General features: G+C 39.3%; 1 protein-coding gene and 1 non-coding gene across 2 annotated transcripts; one reads left to right on the forward strand and one right to left on the reverse strand.

Annotated features, from left to right (window-relative positions):
• Positions 1 to 12,927: 12,927 nt before the first annotated feature.
• Positions 12,928 to 13,034, reverse strand: LOC145096352 (small nucleolar RNA R71). Its single transcript, XR_013703761.1, has one exon. It is a non-coding gene; the product is annotated as a small nucleolar RNA R71 (small nucleolar RNA).
• Positions 13,035 to 14,100: 1,066 nt separating this feature from the next.
• LOC145096127 (uncharacterized) lies at positions 14,101 to 14,829 on the forward strand. The gene has a single exon (XM_079033897.1). The coding sequence runs from the start codon at positions 14,101 to 14,103 to the stop codon at positions 14,827 to 14,829; it is 729 nt and encodes a 242-aa protein (XP_078890023.1).
• Positions 14,830 to 18,865: the final 4,036 nt, after the last annotated feature.

Here is an 18,865-nt window from a genome sequence, read left to right on the forward strand (position 1 = left end):
AATGGCTCATAATGAACTTCTTGTTCCATGTAAATAGCCATTGCATGAGGTTGTGATTTATGGTTTTGATTTCGAGGTGGTAATCTCTCATTAACAAGTGTTGTTAATTGCCCAAGTTGAGTCTCTATGTTCTTAATGGAAGACTGATGATTTCTCACATTAGCATCAATAGTATCATGCCTTTTTCTAAGGCTTCCATAAAACTATGAAGTACCGACTCAAAATCCATCTTCTTTTTGGGTGGTGGTTGTTCTTTTTGGTAAAAACCTCATCCGGTTTGTCTAAACTTTTTATCCTTTTGCTTCTCGTACACTTCATATAGCAACCACTCCTTTTTGGGATTCCGTCAGTCTTTATCAAATCGATCACCACTCGAGTAGCAAACCTGTTCTTTTTGGTTACCATTCTCATCTAGATCACAATCCTTAGTCAAATGTGGCCCACTACAATTGTCACAACCAACTCTTATTGCATGGATTGATTGATACGTCTTAGTCATCCTCTTATCCATATTCTCTAACTTTGCCAAAACCAAAGCCATGTTCTCATTCCTTCCATCTTCTTTAACTCCAGTAACATCCTCTTGTGGGTTATGATGCTCATGTGAATTCTTCACAAAGTCTTCAATCAACTCTTTGATGGTTGTCGGCTCCTACTTCGTCATTGGTCCATGAGAGTCAAGAAGTTGTCTTGTTATGACATTCACTCCGTCATAGAAAATGGACACTTCTTGTTGGACGTTAAGATCATGTTGAGGACAACTTCTAAGTGTTAGGTCATATTTTGTTGGTTTGAGCTAGGCATCAATCTGTATTGGTCTTGATAGGGTTTGTTCATGTAATGTATGGGTGTACGGTTGTGTGTTTGCGGCTATATAGGTGTTCACGGCCGTGAACATGTGTGCGGCATGAACGTCTTTGCGATTGGTTGTTCCTTAAAATAGGTGTCAGATGTATCAGATGAATAGTAGTCGTGTGTGTGTGTATGTATCCAAGTGTACCTGACATTTACGACCATTAATAGACGTGTGCATTGTTAGGTCATTCTTTGCTTCTACTCCTTCTTATTCTATTGATTACTGCTTGTTTGTGTGTTTGATCGCTAGTTGGTTCCAGTTTTGGGGACTTACAATTGGTATCAGAGCCAATCTAGTGTCAAACTTGTTCAAGTAGTGTTTACAGTTGGAGTAATCTTCATTTTCGTGATTGTTCAAGCTTGGTTGTTGGGTTTCTGCATTTGATCGTGAAGTTCAAGGCCAAAGGAATCAAAATCAGGTCAAAATCATATGTTTTCATCATAATCTGGGTGTTTACAGTTTCATCTGTTGAATTGTTTACAACCATGAACACTGTATGTCACACCCCAAAACCAAGAACGGCGGAAACGATATGGGGCGGAGGACGTCATGTAAAGTATCACAACAGTGTAAAGTAGTAAACAAGCAAGAACATCATCCATTGCATTAATAGTATAATTTTAATACAAGTGTGTACTGGTGACCTGGTCATCGTACCTGTCTACTGGTGACCTGAGAATACAAGTTATTTTGAAAGAGTTTATCAACATAAAGCTGGTGAGTTCATAAGTATTTTAGTGGCATTGCTTTGTAAAAACTTGTAATGAAAGACTTGTAATTGTTTGAGGAAAAGTTTGTATAAGTATGAAAACCCTAGAAAATCCCATATTTCCTACTAGTATAAAAAGTATTCTTCTACCAAGACCCGATTGTTTTGAATGTAAGCTTCTTTGTAAGAATGATGGTTTTTCCCATGTATAGCTATTATTATAAAAATATAGTCTACCTCATCGTTTAAGTGAATGTATCACAAAATAAAGGTAATAAGGAAAATAATATATTCATTTGAAATCGTATCAAAATATATTCTACCTCATCGTTTATGTGAATGTGTCACGAAGTAAAGGTAATAAGGAAAATTGTATAATCCTTAAGAATGTATCCATTTGTCTAGGATAAACACGACGTGGTAACTCGTCGAATAGTACAACCGAGAACATCCGTAAATGAACACACCTTCTGTAGCGAGAAGCCAGGTGTAGGATGGTTAGTCCATGAGTGTGTAGTAGTATCTCTTCATATAGTATGTAGTAGTGTCTCTTCATATAGTATGTACTAGTGTCTCTTTGTATAGTATGTATTAGTGTCCCTTCGTATAATATGTATTAGTGTCTCTTTGTATAGTATGTATTAGAGTAGTGTATGTATTAGAGTAGTGTATGTATTAGATTAGTGTATGTATTAGTGTAGTGTATGTATTGACTCATGAATAAATTGACTCTTAGTGTGATTCCTTATACTCGGAATAGTAAATAATATCTCCTAACTATACCTATTATAGTTACTAGTAATGTACGTGTATAACCGAAAGTATGCTTTTGCTACCCAAAGGTACTGAATTGACTGATAGAACTTTTATGTCTATATATGTATACATAATATATAACTAATATTTAGACGACATTCGGACAAAGAACCAATACCCTAAGGCCACATCCAAACAAGGAAATGGAATTAAAGTGAGCTACCAGTCCTAAGTCCTTTAAACATTACTTATATAACTATACATATATAGGCATGCATTTGACAAAATAAAAGTATAAAAGAAGTTTTGTAAAACCTTTGAAAATTTAATAAATAATAATTGATGACTTGATGTCAGTTTATAAAACGATTTAAAAACAATTTGTTTGATAAGAAAAGTTTAGAGTATAAGAAATCCTTTGTTTGAAACACAGCTTGAAGTACATGAAAACCTTTGTTTGAAATGTAGTTATAACAGAGTTTGAAAAGAAGAATATAGTATGTAGGACAGTTTGATAAAGAGTTACATATGTAAAAACGTTTTGAGAAATCATTTTGAAGTAGTATGCTTAGTAAAACAGCTAAGAGTATAGTGAAATCCACTTGTATGTTAGTTATTAATCACATGTGATTGATATAATAACTAGTTTGATTGAACTTGTATTCCCCTCCATAAAAGCATTTAAAAACATTTAAAAGGTTAATTAAGGGGTATGAACTCACCTGTAGTGAATGGGTTGGATGGAAGTGTTGGACAAGGTGCTAGGTGTCAAGTGAAGACTTGAGCACACATAATGATCCTAATAACATATAAAGACATATATATATGTATGTAATTAGTGATTATAACAATAATTAGACAAGTATAAACACCCTAAAATGTGGAAAACACTTTGGTTCAAGTGTTAGAAGAACTTAGGGTTGCATCTAAGGGGTATACGACATTGCTATTGAGTTTATGGCCCAAGGACCACTCTCAATGGAGAGTGTTGAGAAGTTTACGGCCCATGGGAGTTTACTCCTGGCCGTAAACTCTCTAAAGAGTCACAATTAGGGTCTTGAAGGTAAGAAGTCTCAAGTGTTTAAGTGTTCCAAGGCTAAACAAGAGTCTATATGAGTTTAAGGTCCATGAATTGACCTTAACATGAGTTAACCGCCTAGGGACCATTCCTCTTTGAGTTTATGGCCCATGGTTTATGGACCTAGTGGGTTTACAGCCGTAAAACCATGGCAAACTCCACAAATTCGAAGTTTAAGGTCCTTAGTTCAATGGTGGTTGGTTCTAGTCTAGGTTCCAAGCATTGGGAAGGAAGTTAGGGCATCATTGCACACTTATAGGGAGTTTACGGCCTTGGGAGATCCTTGTCCGTAAAGTCTCTTCCAACCCTTAAATATTGATGTTTCTAATGCCTAAACATGTTTAATCGAGTGCATAATAAGCTAGAACAAGAGTACTTACGATATAGGAGCTTGAAATGGTTGGTTTTGGCCAAGAACACTAGTGTGTGTTCTTGGTGAAACTTGAAGATCTATGAAAACATGGTTTTCATGGATGAAATCATAAGAGAATGCTAGATTAAGAGATGTATTTTGGAAGAAAGTCTTGATGATACTTGAGAGGATTTGAAGGAAAATCAGCCAAAGAATGAAAAAAATGAAACAAATGGCCAACACTTGATCATATAGTGTGAGTTTACGACCCACATGGAGTTTACGGCCGTAAACTCTAGTGTGGTGGCCGTGAAATCATGGTCCTAGTGTTTTAGGCTTGATCTTTGTACTATAGCTTCAGCAGATAAACCCAAACACTTATCCCTTAAGTGTACTAGGCTCAGAACGCTCAATCAAACTCTAAATTGTGCTAAATGATAGCATGAATGAGTCTGACACTAAGTTGAGTTGACTGACTGCGCTTTCAAAGCAATAGAAAATTCCGGGTTGTCACATTGTATACGGTCGTGAACCACTCATCTTAATTGACCGTGAACCTCTCATTTGACCGCGATCAACTCATTGGACCATGAACCACTCATCTTAATTGACTGTGAACCTCCCATTTGACTGTGATCAACTCATTGGACCGTGAACCATTCGTTGACCGTGAATCATCTCATGTGTACGGCCGTGGACCCTTTGCGGCCATGAACTCCTCTTGGTTATAGAACCATTTTCGTTTTTGGTTACATTTTCCTTTCAAAGTCTTGGTTTTTCATTCAAATTAAGAAAAAAAAAACTTTAACAAAAAATTAAAAAAAGGAATCACAAAACTTAACAGTTCATCAGGAATTGGACTCGATTATGGGAACCAATACCAGAATCCCATGTCTTCTATCAGCAGAAGGATTTTTGAAATGGAAATACCGAATGGAAAAGTACATCAAGATGAAGGACTTCAAGATATGGCGCAATATTCTGAAGGGTCCAATCAGAATCACATCCACTCTGGAGAATGGAACCATTGTTGACAAAGACTTTGCAAACTACACCGATGAAGATTTTGAGAAAACCGAGGAACAAGAGAAGGCTCTGGCTACACTTACAATGACATTATCTCTGGAAATTACACAAGGTTTCCGTGAGTATGACTCAGCCAAAGCTTTATGTAAAGCTTTAACTGAAGTGTATGAAGGAAATGAGGATATGAAGCAAAGTCGTCAGGACATGCTCCGACAGAAGTTCAATATGTTCAATCACATTCTTGGAGAAACTTTGGAGACTCAACTACAACGTTTTATTACACTCACCACTTAAATGAGTTCAGCCAGAATTCCAATGCAAATATCAGAAATCAACAAGAAGCTGCTTAACTCTCTTCCAAAGTCATGGGACATGAATGTGTCAGTCATCAAGAAGACAAATGATCTTAATCGACTCAGTCTTACGGAAACAATGACAATCATCAAAGCATGTGATCTTGATGACAAAGAAAGAGAAATCAACCATGTGAATTCTTATTCTACTGCAAACCTTGGGATTTCATCCAACAATGCTTTTTCATCCTTTACTGCACCTGCTCCACAAAAACAAGCCTTTGTTGTTCCACAAACACCATCCCAGGTTGTTCAACTATCCATGTGTTATCCATATGTAGCATCCTCCTCAAAATCCCCTGTTCCTACCTCTGCTCCCAAAGAAGCCGAAGAGAAGATGACTCTAGCTTCTGGAGTTCTGGGTTGGTGAACTGCTACAATGCCTTTGTGGCCGGAGAATTACCTCCACATATTTCTTTTGCTGATTTAGATCAAATTCACCCAGAGGATGTAGAGGATATGGACATCACTTGGCAGATCTCAATGGTAGTGTTCAGGGTCAAGCAATTTCCAAAGAAAACATGAAATAATAACTGGGGAATGAATACTTAGAAGAAATTTGGTTTCAATAAAAGAAAGTTGTGATGCTTTAACTGTCACGAGCCTGGTCATTTTGCTCGTGACCGAATGAAACCTGATCGAAGAGTAAATAATGAAAGGACGATGGTGCCGATGTGTAACGCCCCCAGATCCGGGCTAGTCAATTTAGAGGCAATAAGTGTCAAAAATGACTTTTCGACAAAAGATTATTCAGAATAAATAATCTTAACCAAGTTTTAGAATATGTCACAAGGTTTCCGTACATATAAAGAACGCCGAAATCCGCGTTATAACGAAGAAATTATGACCCGTCGAAGTTTTGCGACGAAACCGGCACGGCACCGGGAAGCGTAAATAGTGAATTTACGATAGAGCGAGATTTAGCCTTAGCAATCTAAATGAAAGTCATAGAGTATATTAAAATAAGAACATCGATAAAAAGAACGCCCAAATTAGACTTCGTAAGAAGAAGTTATGATTTTTCGAAGTTTCGGATTAAAGGTGTACAACCCGAACTTCGAATATTAGATCGAGTGATTTTTAGCCGACACGACCTAAACAAGAATCGAGGATCTCGATAAAAGTAGCGTAATGAGAAAAAGATGCGCGAAAACGGACGTCGAATGAAGAAGTTATGAGGATTTAACGGACCAATCCTGTCCCGGCCTGTTAATAATATAAAATTTAAAATCGAGTCAAAATTATCCGACGAAGTCTAAACGAAAGTTGTAGAGTACGTTCCCACCTTCACGTGGATATAAAGAACGTTAAAAACGGAGCTCGTACGCGAAAGTTACGAATTTTTAAAGTTTATGATCGAATTTGCGTAGGCTGATAAGGACTTGGTGACGTGGTGCGGCGTGGGCCGTCCATCGCTGATGAAGAAACGCGCTTCGGATTCGGACATGTCTCCCTTCGCATTACACCCCGCGTACGAAATCCGGTACGCCCAGCGTACCTTCGGCCCTATCCTTCCGAGATGAGCGCGAGACAGCTGGCTTCGGCTGGCATCCATATCCAAGGAGTACGCCCAGTGTACCCTCGGTACGCCTAGCGTAATCCGAGCAGCTCCAACACTATAAATACCATGCGAATCCCCTCGGAAATCTCACACCTTTCTCCACACTTTCTCTCACTACTTTCTCTCTCTAAGGGTTTTAACCCTCCCTAAAGTCTAGGTGAACCTCTAGCACCCGAAGGAAGCCCCGAGGCTCCCGGAGTCCCGAGAAAAAGGTCTTTCGGTTTTGAAACGCTGCTCCAAATAAAGTTCCGGTTTTCGATAAAATTCGCTGTAAGTGGGCTACGCTTTCGCAATTTTTAATATAGCTTCCAAATAATTATAGTAATGTTATTAGGCCCTTAAAATAATTATTTAGGCTATTATTATGAGTTATATTGAGTATTATTTAACACTTATATAATAATAATAATAGTCAGACTATTAATTTGTCGCGGTTATCGTTAGACTAAACCCTAGTGGTGTTGATACTAGGTTTTATCGAAGGAAAATTGTTTTGAGAATACCGAAGCGTTGTTCGAGTACTAAGTCACCACCTTTCAGGTGAGTGCATAGTTACTTTCATCTTACACATAGATATGAAGTATTTTATATAAATTACATGCTATGTGTGCATATTATCTGAGTACTTGTTGTCTATGCTGGATGAGCGTTTTTATACATGTTTTAAATGATTTAAACTGTATATGTATTTTATATATACAAATATGTTGGGGGATGACATGGGTAGATGAACGATGAGAGAGAAAAGATGATGTGAGTAAACATAAGCAACTATGGACTTAGTGCCTAATAATTAACACTGGCAGTTATGGACTTAGTGCCTATTGGACAAACATTGGTAGCTATGGACTTAGTACCTGATAAGAATTGGTAGCTATGGACTTAGTACCTGATAAGAATTGGTAGCTATGGACTTAGTACCTATTAGATAAACGCTGGTAGCTATGGATTTAGTACGTGTTAGGAATTGGTAGCTATGGACTTAGTACCTATTAGATAAACACTGGTAGCTATGGATTTAGTACCCGATGAATAAACTATAGCAGCTAAGGAATTAGTGTTTTACGAACGAGCATTGGTAGCTATGGATTTAGTGCCATTCCTATAACCCTGGAAGTAAGGGACTTCGGAATAAATGATTGCAGGATAGATGACTCTTAGGATAAATCCTTAAGAGTAAAGAAGATAATGGGGATGGGTAATTGGGTTGATTGTTTGGTTGTTTAAACATAATAATTATATTATTGTGGGTTGAAAACCCTATGTACTCACCAGGTTTTCCAACCTGACCCACTCAGTTTATTTATATCACAGGTGTCGATATGAAGTGACATTACACTGAGAGATTAAAGAGATGTAGATCACTAGTGTAAATAAATGTAAGTTCCGTTTATGCTTATGTTCCTGTATTGACGATGACATCCCAAACGTTTTAAAATAAATAAAATACGTTTCTTCGAAAATGTTTTGATAACGTACTTATCGTATTTTTTTGGGAACAAATTCAGTAACATTTTTATGAAAAGAAGTACTCTGATTTTTATAAAGCATAAACAAAATCGGTCATTTCTGGCCGTGAAAATAGGGATGTCACAGTTGGTATCAGAGCACTAGTTTAAGCGAACTAGGAATATGGATTTATTTCTAGACTTAAACTTAGAATGCTAAGCGATGATTGTGAGGTGTGAGCACTAACTTATTTTAGGAATGATGCCTAAATTGCTTTTATGTGCTAAATGATTTGTTATGTTATAGTTTGATCGGATCTATGGTCTGTTGCCGACCGGATCTGGAAACCTTATGTGTTTAGGATTCTAAACGTACGAATACGATATTAGAACTAGCATATAAACGTTTCGGAGTGATAAGGATGATTTAAACATCAATCCTAAATAAAGGTCTAGATTCACCTTATTCGGTGTTTAGATCAAGATGGCAAGGACCCGTAGCGGAAACGTGAATGCAAATGAGAATAGGAACCAACCCCCAGTGGTTCAGCAAATACCTGTTGTAGAAGAAGTTGCACCTGAGCCAGTCACCATGGCTGGAGTACAAGCCATGATTCAGACTATGTTGGCTGAACAAAGGGAAGAAATGAGGCAGATGTTGAATAGGGATAAACCTACTATGCCCATTGAGCAACCCGAACTGATTCCCGAGCAATCGGAGGAAGGGAACTACAGCCGCCAAGTGAGTCAAGTGGAGACTCAAGGTGAACGAAGGGATGGACCGGAGAGGAGAAACGACGAGGATGGGCGAATGTACAAGAATTTCTTGGGTGCGAAACCACCAAGTCTCTCAGGAAGCCCAAAGCCCGTTGTGATTATGGATTGGATCTCCGAAATGGAGATGGTGTTTGAGAGCTGTGACTGTAGCGAGAAACAGAAGACCGTCTTCGCTATAAGACAACTGAAAACTGGAGTCTTGAGCTGGTGGAAGCTATTGGCAAATACGATGCCACGAGGAGAAGCCTTAAGGATGTCATGGGAAGAGTTCTTGGAACAGTTGAAAATGCAGTACTGGTTGGAGATAGATCTGATAGACCTAAACAACGAGTTTCAGAACCTGAAGAAAGGGAAGATGAGTGTTGATGAGTATGCCACCGCATTCACCGAGAGGATGAAGCTATTCCCCTACTTGGTGCCTACTGAACTCTCCAAGATTGATAGGTTTGCTAACGGACTGCCCACTGACTTTGGCCCAATGGTCAAAATGGCAACTTCTTTGAAAACAGCTGTTAGGGCAGCTAAGAACGTAGAGGCCCAGATAAGAGAAAAGGGTCTAGAAAAAGATAAGGCAGGAGAGAACCGGAAGTTTGAAGGATCTTCAAGGTCCAAAAAGGAAAGCAAATTCTCAAAGCTTGGAGGAGGAGATGGAGGTGAAGCGAGATGGTGTGATAAATGCAAGAAGAAGCATTGTGGGAAGTGCAACGAAGAAGTGACTTGTTACAAGTGTGGGAGGACTGGTCAGTATTCCAAGGACTGCACACATAATGATAAAGTATGCTACGGATATGGAGGCAACGGGCACATGTCCAGAGACTGCCGAAGGAAAAATAAAGCAGCAAGACCAGAAATGCCACCAAGGCCAAGGGCATTCCACATGATCCTCGACGAAGCGGAAAACCATGCGAGGAATCAAGGATGAGGACTTCATATCCGAAGATCAAGTTATGCAGAAGCCATAGTATCGTATGATGTAGCCTATTAAAAGCATAGTCTATGGTGAACTTGAACACCTATGTAATCGTTTCAAGAAATAATAAAGCCTTCGTTTTGTTATCTGATGTATTAAACTGTTATGTGATTTTCTTGTATGGTGACTTGGAAAACTACGAGACAATACTTGGGATGAGTATGAGTAGGTGTGAAAGGTAGTAGATGCATATACTACCGGAAGCACAGGACTCACGCTTGGATCAGGAAAAGTCACAAGGTTACCAAGAAGCTAGTAAATGATTTCGTTTTATTCAAGCATGTCGTTACCATCGTTTCGATAATGACTAAGAGGATGATTGTTATTCCGACCCTAGTGGTCATATCGAATTGAGTCCGACTACGATAAGTATGTTACGTGGTTTGGAGAACCAAGTTTGATGTAGCGTCCGACTTAAACCAAACGATTGAAATCAAAGTGATCGATAGAAGTATCGTGCTCGTTGTTAAAGAAGTTGGTAGCTAGAAATTATACATGTTAAAATGTGATTATATCACATTAGACCATGAAGGGAAGCATATTCCATTCTGAAATATGACTCTAAGAGACCTAAGTCTAAGCGTTGCAACATACGATGATAGGTCATAGAATATGACACATCGATCCATAGTAGTAATAAAAGAACTCATCTCAAGTTCGTATCCAGTAAGGATTGAGATTGTGACTCGAAGGTCATAATTTGGAGTCTAGTGATATGTGCATAATTAGTTAATTATTTAGTATACATTTTTATTCATTTTTAACTAATTATGTGAATAATATGGACAAAGGTACTTAATATTGTTTAAATTTTGTTTTCAGTTCAAAAGACATGCTTAGGAGTAAAAGGGAGCATGGGAAAGAATTAAAGACCAAAGAATGAAGATTGAGGAACAAAAGCCCATCTAATCGGCGAGTACACGAGTATACTCGGCGAGTCCAGCTGAATATTCCAGAAGATAGCCACGACTCCTGATCTAAGACGGATAACAACGAGTCTACTCGGCGAGTTGGGTCTGCTACTCGCCGAGTACCCCCTGTTTTAAGATATCTATAAAAATCAAACCTTTATCCGATGGGACTACACTTTTGGCGATTTTTGAAGATCCTTCTGCGATTGAGAGCACTGGAAGACGCTGAGGAATTCTAATCTCCAACCTTTTGAAGAATTGAAGCAACTAGGTTAATCATTCCACTTAGCTTTAGGATTTGAGCATGTCTAATCTAGTTAAACTTGTTTTTGTGTGTGATTTTACTGCAACTATGAACTAATTTCGTTTTTGTTTGGGGAATACCAAGGAACTCCTATGGTTTAATTCTTAGTTTTTGATTAATTGTTTATTGGTGATCTATTAAATTAAGTTTGTTAAAGACCCTTATGCATTAATCACGATTATTTTATGTTAATTGGAAGACAATTAAGCTGCATGAACATCTCTTAGTTGTTAACCTCATATGTCTATGTGAACACTAATTCATATGCTTAGGAATAATGATTATGAAACTAAGATTAATAAGACAATAATTAGATTAATGTGTGAGCTTGTTTGAGAAGCCATCAAACAAGAGGTTAATTGATTTACTAAATTGACTCACCACTACAAATCTTATTTAATCCAAATCATTAATCTAGGGAATTAATTAGTTTAAACATTTGATCACCGCTTAAATTAGTTAATTGTCTAAGGGCTAGGAGTAATGAACATGAACCTAACCACTTTAATTGGTAGCCAATAACAATTAATCTATCATAAATACAAATAACCATAGGAGTGAATTGGTTGAACCTAAACAGAAACATCTTTATCAAATTTGGTGAATTAGTTGTTTGCTTTAGTCATTTAGTTAATTAAGTGTTGCTTAAGTTTCTAGTCTTGTAAAACTAGAAGAAAAACCTTTTACTTTCATTAATTGTTTTAGTTAAAATTAGTTATTAGTTTAATTTTCCGTTCCCTGAGTTCGACACCTTACTTACTAAACTATACCACTAAAAAGACAGGTTCACTGCCTTTGTGTGCTAAATATATTAATAAAAGTAGGGATAAAACAAGTGCATTTTACACACATCAAGTTTTTGGCGCCGTTGCCGGGGAACGGTTCTAAATAATTAATCTAATTCCTAATTTTGTCGATCCTTTGTATGAGTCTACTTGCATAAAGTTACCTTATTGCAGTTTAGTAGTTAGTACTTAGGTTTTAGTATCTGTTTTAGTTTTAATATTAAGTTTATAATTTTTTCAAAAACACACTGGTATTCGCCGAGTGCAGTCGCACCTACTCGGCGAGTGCAAGCGTAATTAGCAGTTAATTTTTTTTAGTACATTTTTTTGTTCTTTTTACGCTTTTATTCTGTTTATTTCAGGACTTTCATGAGCAGAGGATCAAACACCCCGCTGGTACCCCCGTTTGAAGATCCCGAAACCGCATTGAAAAGAAACAAGGGAAAGGACATAGAGAGTTCGATTATACCAAAGAAGTCACCCTAGTCCAATTTGAAGACTGTTTTTGGGAAAAAGAAGAGCAGCAAATCAGGAGCATCCAGCACTTCCTTAGTAATCGACGAACCGGCGAAGGAAGATATCGAGTACGAGACCGAGGAAGAAGAGGACCCGACATACGAGCACGAAACTGAGTCCGAGGAAGAGTTAGCTATCACAATGGCTAACATTGATGAAATCCCCATGACAGAATGGAAGAAGAGGATGCGAGACGACACTGGCTCGGGACTTGTGCAACCCGTAATTCCCGCGACTGCTACCTTCGAGTTAAAGGGTCATATCCTAGCTTTACTTAAGGAAATACCTTTTTATGGAGAAGATCATGAAGATGCCTACAAACATTTGGATGAAGTCAATGATGTAGCTGATTACTTCAACGTTCCAAATGTGCCCCGCGAGACTCAGCTACTTCGTATGCTTCCGGTGACATTCAAAGGTGCTGCAAAAGACTGGCTCAAGTCACTTCCCCCCGGATCAGTCACCACTTGGGCCAAGATGAAAGAAGAATTCATTGATCATTTTTGCCCACATTCCAAGATAGCCAAGTTGAAGAAGGCCATTGCTAACTTTGAACAACAAGTTGGAGAGTCGCTATATGAAGCATGGGAGAGGTACAAGAGCTTACTAAGAAACCGCCCACACCATGACCTAAACAGCCAGCAAGAAGTATCCATCTTCTATGATGGAGTCAATGTCACAACCAGGCAATTACTAGACTCGTAAGGCCCGCTCACAAAGAAGCCACCCCTGGTGATCAAAGAATTGATTGAAGAATTCTCTAAACACTCTAGAGAATACCACAACCCTAGGCATGATGTCACTAGGGGAGCTACTTATGCAGCTATTGAAGACTTATCCGCGGTCATGGCTATGCTAAAAACCATGGATAGGAGGATAGATAAGATGGATCAAACAATCCATGCTATTCGGGTGGGTTGTGAAAACTGCAATGGGCCTCACCTCACTAGAGACTGTGATTTAGATGAGAATGGCAACAAGAAGGCGAAAGTGTGTTACTCAAGTGGAGACCAATATGATGAAGAATGGCGCAAACAAAAGAAAGATTGGCTCCCTTATGAAGAGTACAAGAAAGCCAAGGAGGAAAGGTTTAGGCAAAAAGGGAGAGGGTTCTACCAAAAGGAGGAGTCGATGCAAGAAAGGAAGCCAAGCTTGGAAGAAATGCTCACCAAATTTGTAGTGGCTTCAGAAAAAAGACATAGTGACCATGATGCTGCAATTCAAGAAACAAGGATCATGCTTAGGAACCATCAAGCATCTATCCACAATATAGAGACATAGCTTGGGCAACTTGCTCAACAAATCAACCAAAGGTCACCGGGCGAACTTCCTAGCAAAACTGAAAATAACCCACGAGGCGCGCACATAAACATTGTCACAACAAGAAGTGGGAAGATAATCACTCCCCTGACACCTATTCAGACCGAGTCATCCAAGAAATCACAGAAGGAGGAGGCAGAAAAGCAAGCAGAGAACCAAGACATACACTCTGACAGCCCAACTCGCCGAGTACCACGTATGGACTCGGCGAGTACATCACAAAATCCCACCGCACAGATTCCTGAAAAACTTTACCAGCCTCCCATGCCATACCCAGCCCGAACTAAGAAGGAGAAGCAGGAAGAGGAGTATCAGAAGTTTCTAGATCATATCAAGACTCTTCAAATCAACATACCCTTCATTGAAGTCGTCATGTAAATGCCCAAGTATGCAAAGTTCCTTAAGGAACTTCTCACTAATAGAAGGAAGATGGAAGAAGTGAATAAGGTAGTACTTAATGAAAACTGCTCAGCTGCTATGCTAAATAAGCTACCAAAGAAGAAAGGTGATCCGGGGAGTTTGACTTTACCTTGCCAATTTGGCAACTTGACCATCATTCATGCCTTAGCCGATTCGGGAGCAAGTGTGAATCTAATGCCATATTCGTTCTTTAAGAAGCTGGATCTCCCAGAGCCAAGGCCAATTCGCATGGCAATACACTTGGCAAACAAAACGGTCACCTTCCCAAGAGGCATATGCGAAGACATACTAGTCAAGGTGGACAAATTCGTCTTCCCCATTGATTTTATCATTCTAGACATGGAGGCGGATCCACAAGTGCCAATCATCCTTGGAAGACCCTTCCTCAACACGGCAAGTGCTATAGTAGACATGAGGGACTCAAAGCTCACATTGCGGGTAGGAGAAGATTCAGTTACATTTGGGGTGGACCAAGCTATGAAGTATTCAAGGAACAGTGATGACACGGCATTCTCAATCGATATGTTAGATGAGTTATTGGAGGAATGCATAACTGAAGATTCCATCAAGTTCACAGCTGAGGATGAAGAATTTGATCCAGAAAAAGACTTGATGGAAATTGAAAGACTGCTGGAAGAAGCCGACTACGAAGAATTGGTGAAGAACACTGATAGTTCTACTCGCTGAGTAGGACCGATCTACTCGCCGAGTACCTCTGAAGAAAAGGCAGAAGTCGTGAATACAGCCACAAACTCGCCGAGTACCCTACCTGCACTCGGCGAGTCCAACAGTCAACCAAAAATCGGAGCTTAAAACTTTACCAGATCATTTGGAGTATGCTTTTCTCGAAGAAGGCAACCAAAAGCCAGTAATTATAGCCTCTGACCTGACCAATTATGAAAAAGAAGAGCTCGTGCAAGTGTTGAAGAAGTGGAAATGGGCCATAGCATGGAGCATCACCGACATCAAGGGAATAAGTCCATCCTATTGCTCCCACAACATCAATCTGGAAGAAGGTGCAAAGCCGGTTGTACAGCACCAAAGAAGACAAAACCCGAATATGCAAGAAGTAGTCAAACTCTTAGATGCGGGAATTATATATTCCATTTCCAACAGTCCATGGGTGAGTCCGGTCCAAGTGGTGCCCAAGAAAGGAGGGATGACGGTCATAACCAATGAAAAGAACGAGCTAATTCCGACACGAACGGTAACCGGTTGGAGAGTGTGCATCGATTATCGAAAGCTAAACGATGCCACTTGTAAAGACCATTTTCCCTTACCTTTTATTGATCAAATGTTAGAAAGATTATCGGGCCATAGCTATTATTGCTTTCTAGATGGATTTTCGGGTTATTTTCAAATACCCATAGACCCAATGGACTAAGAAAAGACCACATTCACTTGCCCAAGTGGGACTTTTGCTTATAGACGCATGCCTTTTGGGTTATGCAATGCACCCACGACTTTTCAAAGGTGTATGACAGTTATATTCCACGATATGGTGGAAAAATTCATGGAAGTTTTTATGGACGATTTTTCTGTTTTTGGATCATCTTTCCATGATTGTCTCACTAATCTTGATTTAATGCTTGCTAGGTGTGAAAAAACCGATTTGGTCCTCAATTGGGAGAAATGTCATTTTATGGTCAAGGAGGGTATAGTGTTGGGCCACAAGATTTCCAAAATGGGAATTGAAGTGGATAGGGCAAAGATAGACACTATTGCCAAATTACCCCCACCAACTAATGTGAAGGGTATTAGGAGTTTTCTAGGACACGCGGGTTTTTACCGGCGTTTCATAAAAGATTTTTCAAAAATAACTAGACCTCTAACACAATTACTACTAAAAGATGCACCATTTAATTTCACTAAAGAGTGTTTAGAGGCATTTGAATTTTTAAAGGAAAAACTAACTAATGCCCTGATCATTATTGCACCAAATTGGAACTTACCGTTTGAGATTATGTGTGATGCTAGTGACTATGCATTAGGAGCTGTCCTTGGTCAAAGGGTTGATAAGCACTTTCAACCCATATATTATGCTAGCAAGACTCTAAACCCAGCCCAAGAAAATTACACCACCACTGAAAAAGAATTACTAGCTGTGGTGTATGCCTTTGAAAAATTCCGCCCTTATTTAGTTTTATCTAAAACTACTGTTTTTACTGACCACTCGGCTATCAAGTATTTGTTCTCCAAACAGGATACCAAGCCAAGACTGATACGATGGGTGCTACTTCTTCAAGAATTTGACATAGAGATACAAGACAAGAAGGGAATGGAGAATGTGGCAGCTGACCACTTGTCAAGGCTTGAGAACCCGCAATTGCAAGAAGATAAAGTTGGAGACGACTTCCCGGACGAGTACATCATGGTGACAGTGGGAGAAGAGCCATGGTTCGCGGACATAGCTAATTATTTAGCTACAAAATACATCCCGAAAGACTTTAGCAGTCAACAAAAGAAGAAATTATTTGTTGAATTAAAATATTACTTTTGGGATGAGCCATACCTCTTCCGAAGCTGTGCGGATGGAATCATAAGAAGATGCGTATTCGGGAAGGAAAGCCGGAAAATACTAGAGCATTGTCATAGTGGCCCCACGGGTGGACATCATGGAGCACACTACACGGCGAAGAAGATCTTTGACATTGGGTTTTATTGGCCCACAATTTTTAAAGATGCAACCCAATTTGTCAAAGAATGTGATGCTTGTCAAAGGGTGGGAAACATTTCATCTCGAAATGAAATGCCACAACATAGTATCCAAGTATGCGAGGTGTTCGATGTGTGGGGAATTGACTTCATGGGACCATTTCCCATGTACAAAGGAAACAAATACATACTAGTGGCGGTGGATTACGTATCCAAATGGGCAGAAGCACAAGCATTACCAACAAATGACGGACGGGTGGTAGTACGGTTTTTAAAGAAACTATATTCACGATTTGGAGTCCCGAAAGCCCTTATAAGTGACCGAGGCACACATTTTGCCAATGATCAATTGGAGAAGGTGTTAAAGAAATATGGGGTCACCTATAAGTTTTCCACATCATACCATCCACAAACTAGTGGACAAACCGAAGTGACAAATCGAGCCTTAAAGCGAATTTTGGAGAAATCGGTGGGGAGCAATCGCAAGGAATGGTCGGATAAGCTAGATAATGCACTTTGGGCCTTTCGTACAGCTTTCAAAACACATATTGGCACCACACCATATAGGTTAGTTTATGGAAAGCAATATCATTTACCGGTGGAGCTAGAACACAAGGCGTTTTGGGCTTTGAAGAGGTGTAATTTCAACATGGAGGAATTAAAGAGCAACCAGTTAATGCAAATGAATGCTCTTGAAGAACTAAGGAATGATGCATACTCTAGTTCATGGTTATATAAAGAGAAGACCAAGATGTGGCATGCCAAAAGGATTAAAGATAAACAAATTCATGAAGGCCAAAAAGTGTTGCTCTTTAACTCAAGACTAAAGCTTTTCTCGGGAAAACTCAAGTCAAGGTGGGATGGGCCTTTTATAGTGAAGACGGTGTTTCCACTTGGTGCTATAGAGCTATTATCAAGAGATGGAATGCCTTTCAAGGTCAATGGTCATAGGGTTAAAAAATATGAAGAAGGAGTCCCCCGGAATGAAGGAATGGAAGAGTTGCTGTTGCTGGAAAGGATTGCAACCACGTAGAAGGGGAGGAGTCCAGCTAATGACTCCCTAAAAAGAAGTGCTTCTCGGGAGGCAACCCGAGTTTCAAGTTTGTAGTTTCTTTCCTTTTCTTTATTTTTATTATTTTTTCTTTTCTTCATCTATTTTTGAGAACATAACTGCTTGAGGACAAGCAATGCTTAGAGTGTGGGGTTGATGGTTTAAAAAAGGAGAAAATACATAAATTTTTCAAAATTGTCACAAATTTTTTCAAACTGCAAGGTTTACTCGCCGAGTAGGCACGTATACTCGGCGAGTACCTACCCGAGTAACCCGAAAAAACGCGTAACTGCATATGTACTCGGCGAGTAGGTCCTTTCTACTCGGCGAGTAGCCGATTTACACGGGTGAAATATAAGTCTGTAAAAAAAGAGGGTTTTTCACCCATTTCACCTCATACTCGCCGTGCACAACAAATCCTCGAGCAGCCAGGCGATTTTCGCGATTTCGTCCCAGTTCTCCGATTTTCTACTCAATTCGCATCATTCAACCAAAAAGGTAACATCTTTACACTATAAACTCGTTAAAGGTTCGATCTTTATTGTAGATTTGCCCCAATTTTGCTTGATTTCGGATTTGGGGGTTTCCTCAAATTCTAGGGTTTCGAATTAGCCATGAATTACGTAATATTAGGACGAATTACTTTATGATTTATGGTTAGATAGGCCATTACAACAAACCCCTGTGGAAAAATTGGATTATTAGCCGCTATACACAGGTCCGAGACAATATAGTCCCGATGTTCATCCTACTCGCCGAGTAGGTCGTGTACTCGGCGAGTAGATGACTATTCAAACCCACTTTCTTTGTTTTTAATTACTGGGTATTGTTTGTTGGTGTGTTTTTTGGTGTTTGTATGCAGGAACCATGGCTAGAAGGGGGCAGTCTTCGTGCGGGGGAAGTCAAAGTGATATTCCATGGCTTTCCTTTCAACACATAACTTCCAAGTCATCCCAAACAAGGGCTAGAAACAGATTGGAGGCCCTCAAGCAAAAGGAAATTCATCTACCAAACGCG

Source organism: Lactuca serriola, chromosome 3 (genome assembly GCF_051521515.1).
Source record: "Lactuca serriola cultivar US96UC23 chromosome 3, Lser_US96UC23_V15, whole genome shotgun sequence".
In the NCBI taxonomy this organism is placed as follows: Eukaryota; Viridiplantae; Streptophyta; class Magnoliopsida; order Asterales; family Asteraceae; genus Lactuca; species Lactuca serriola.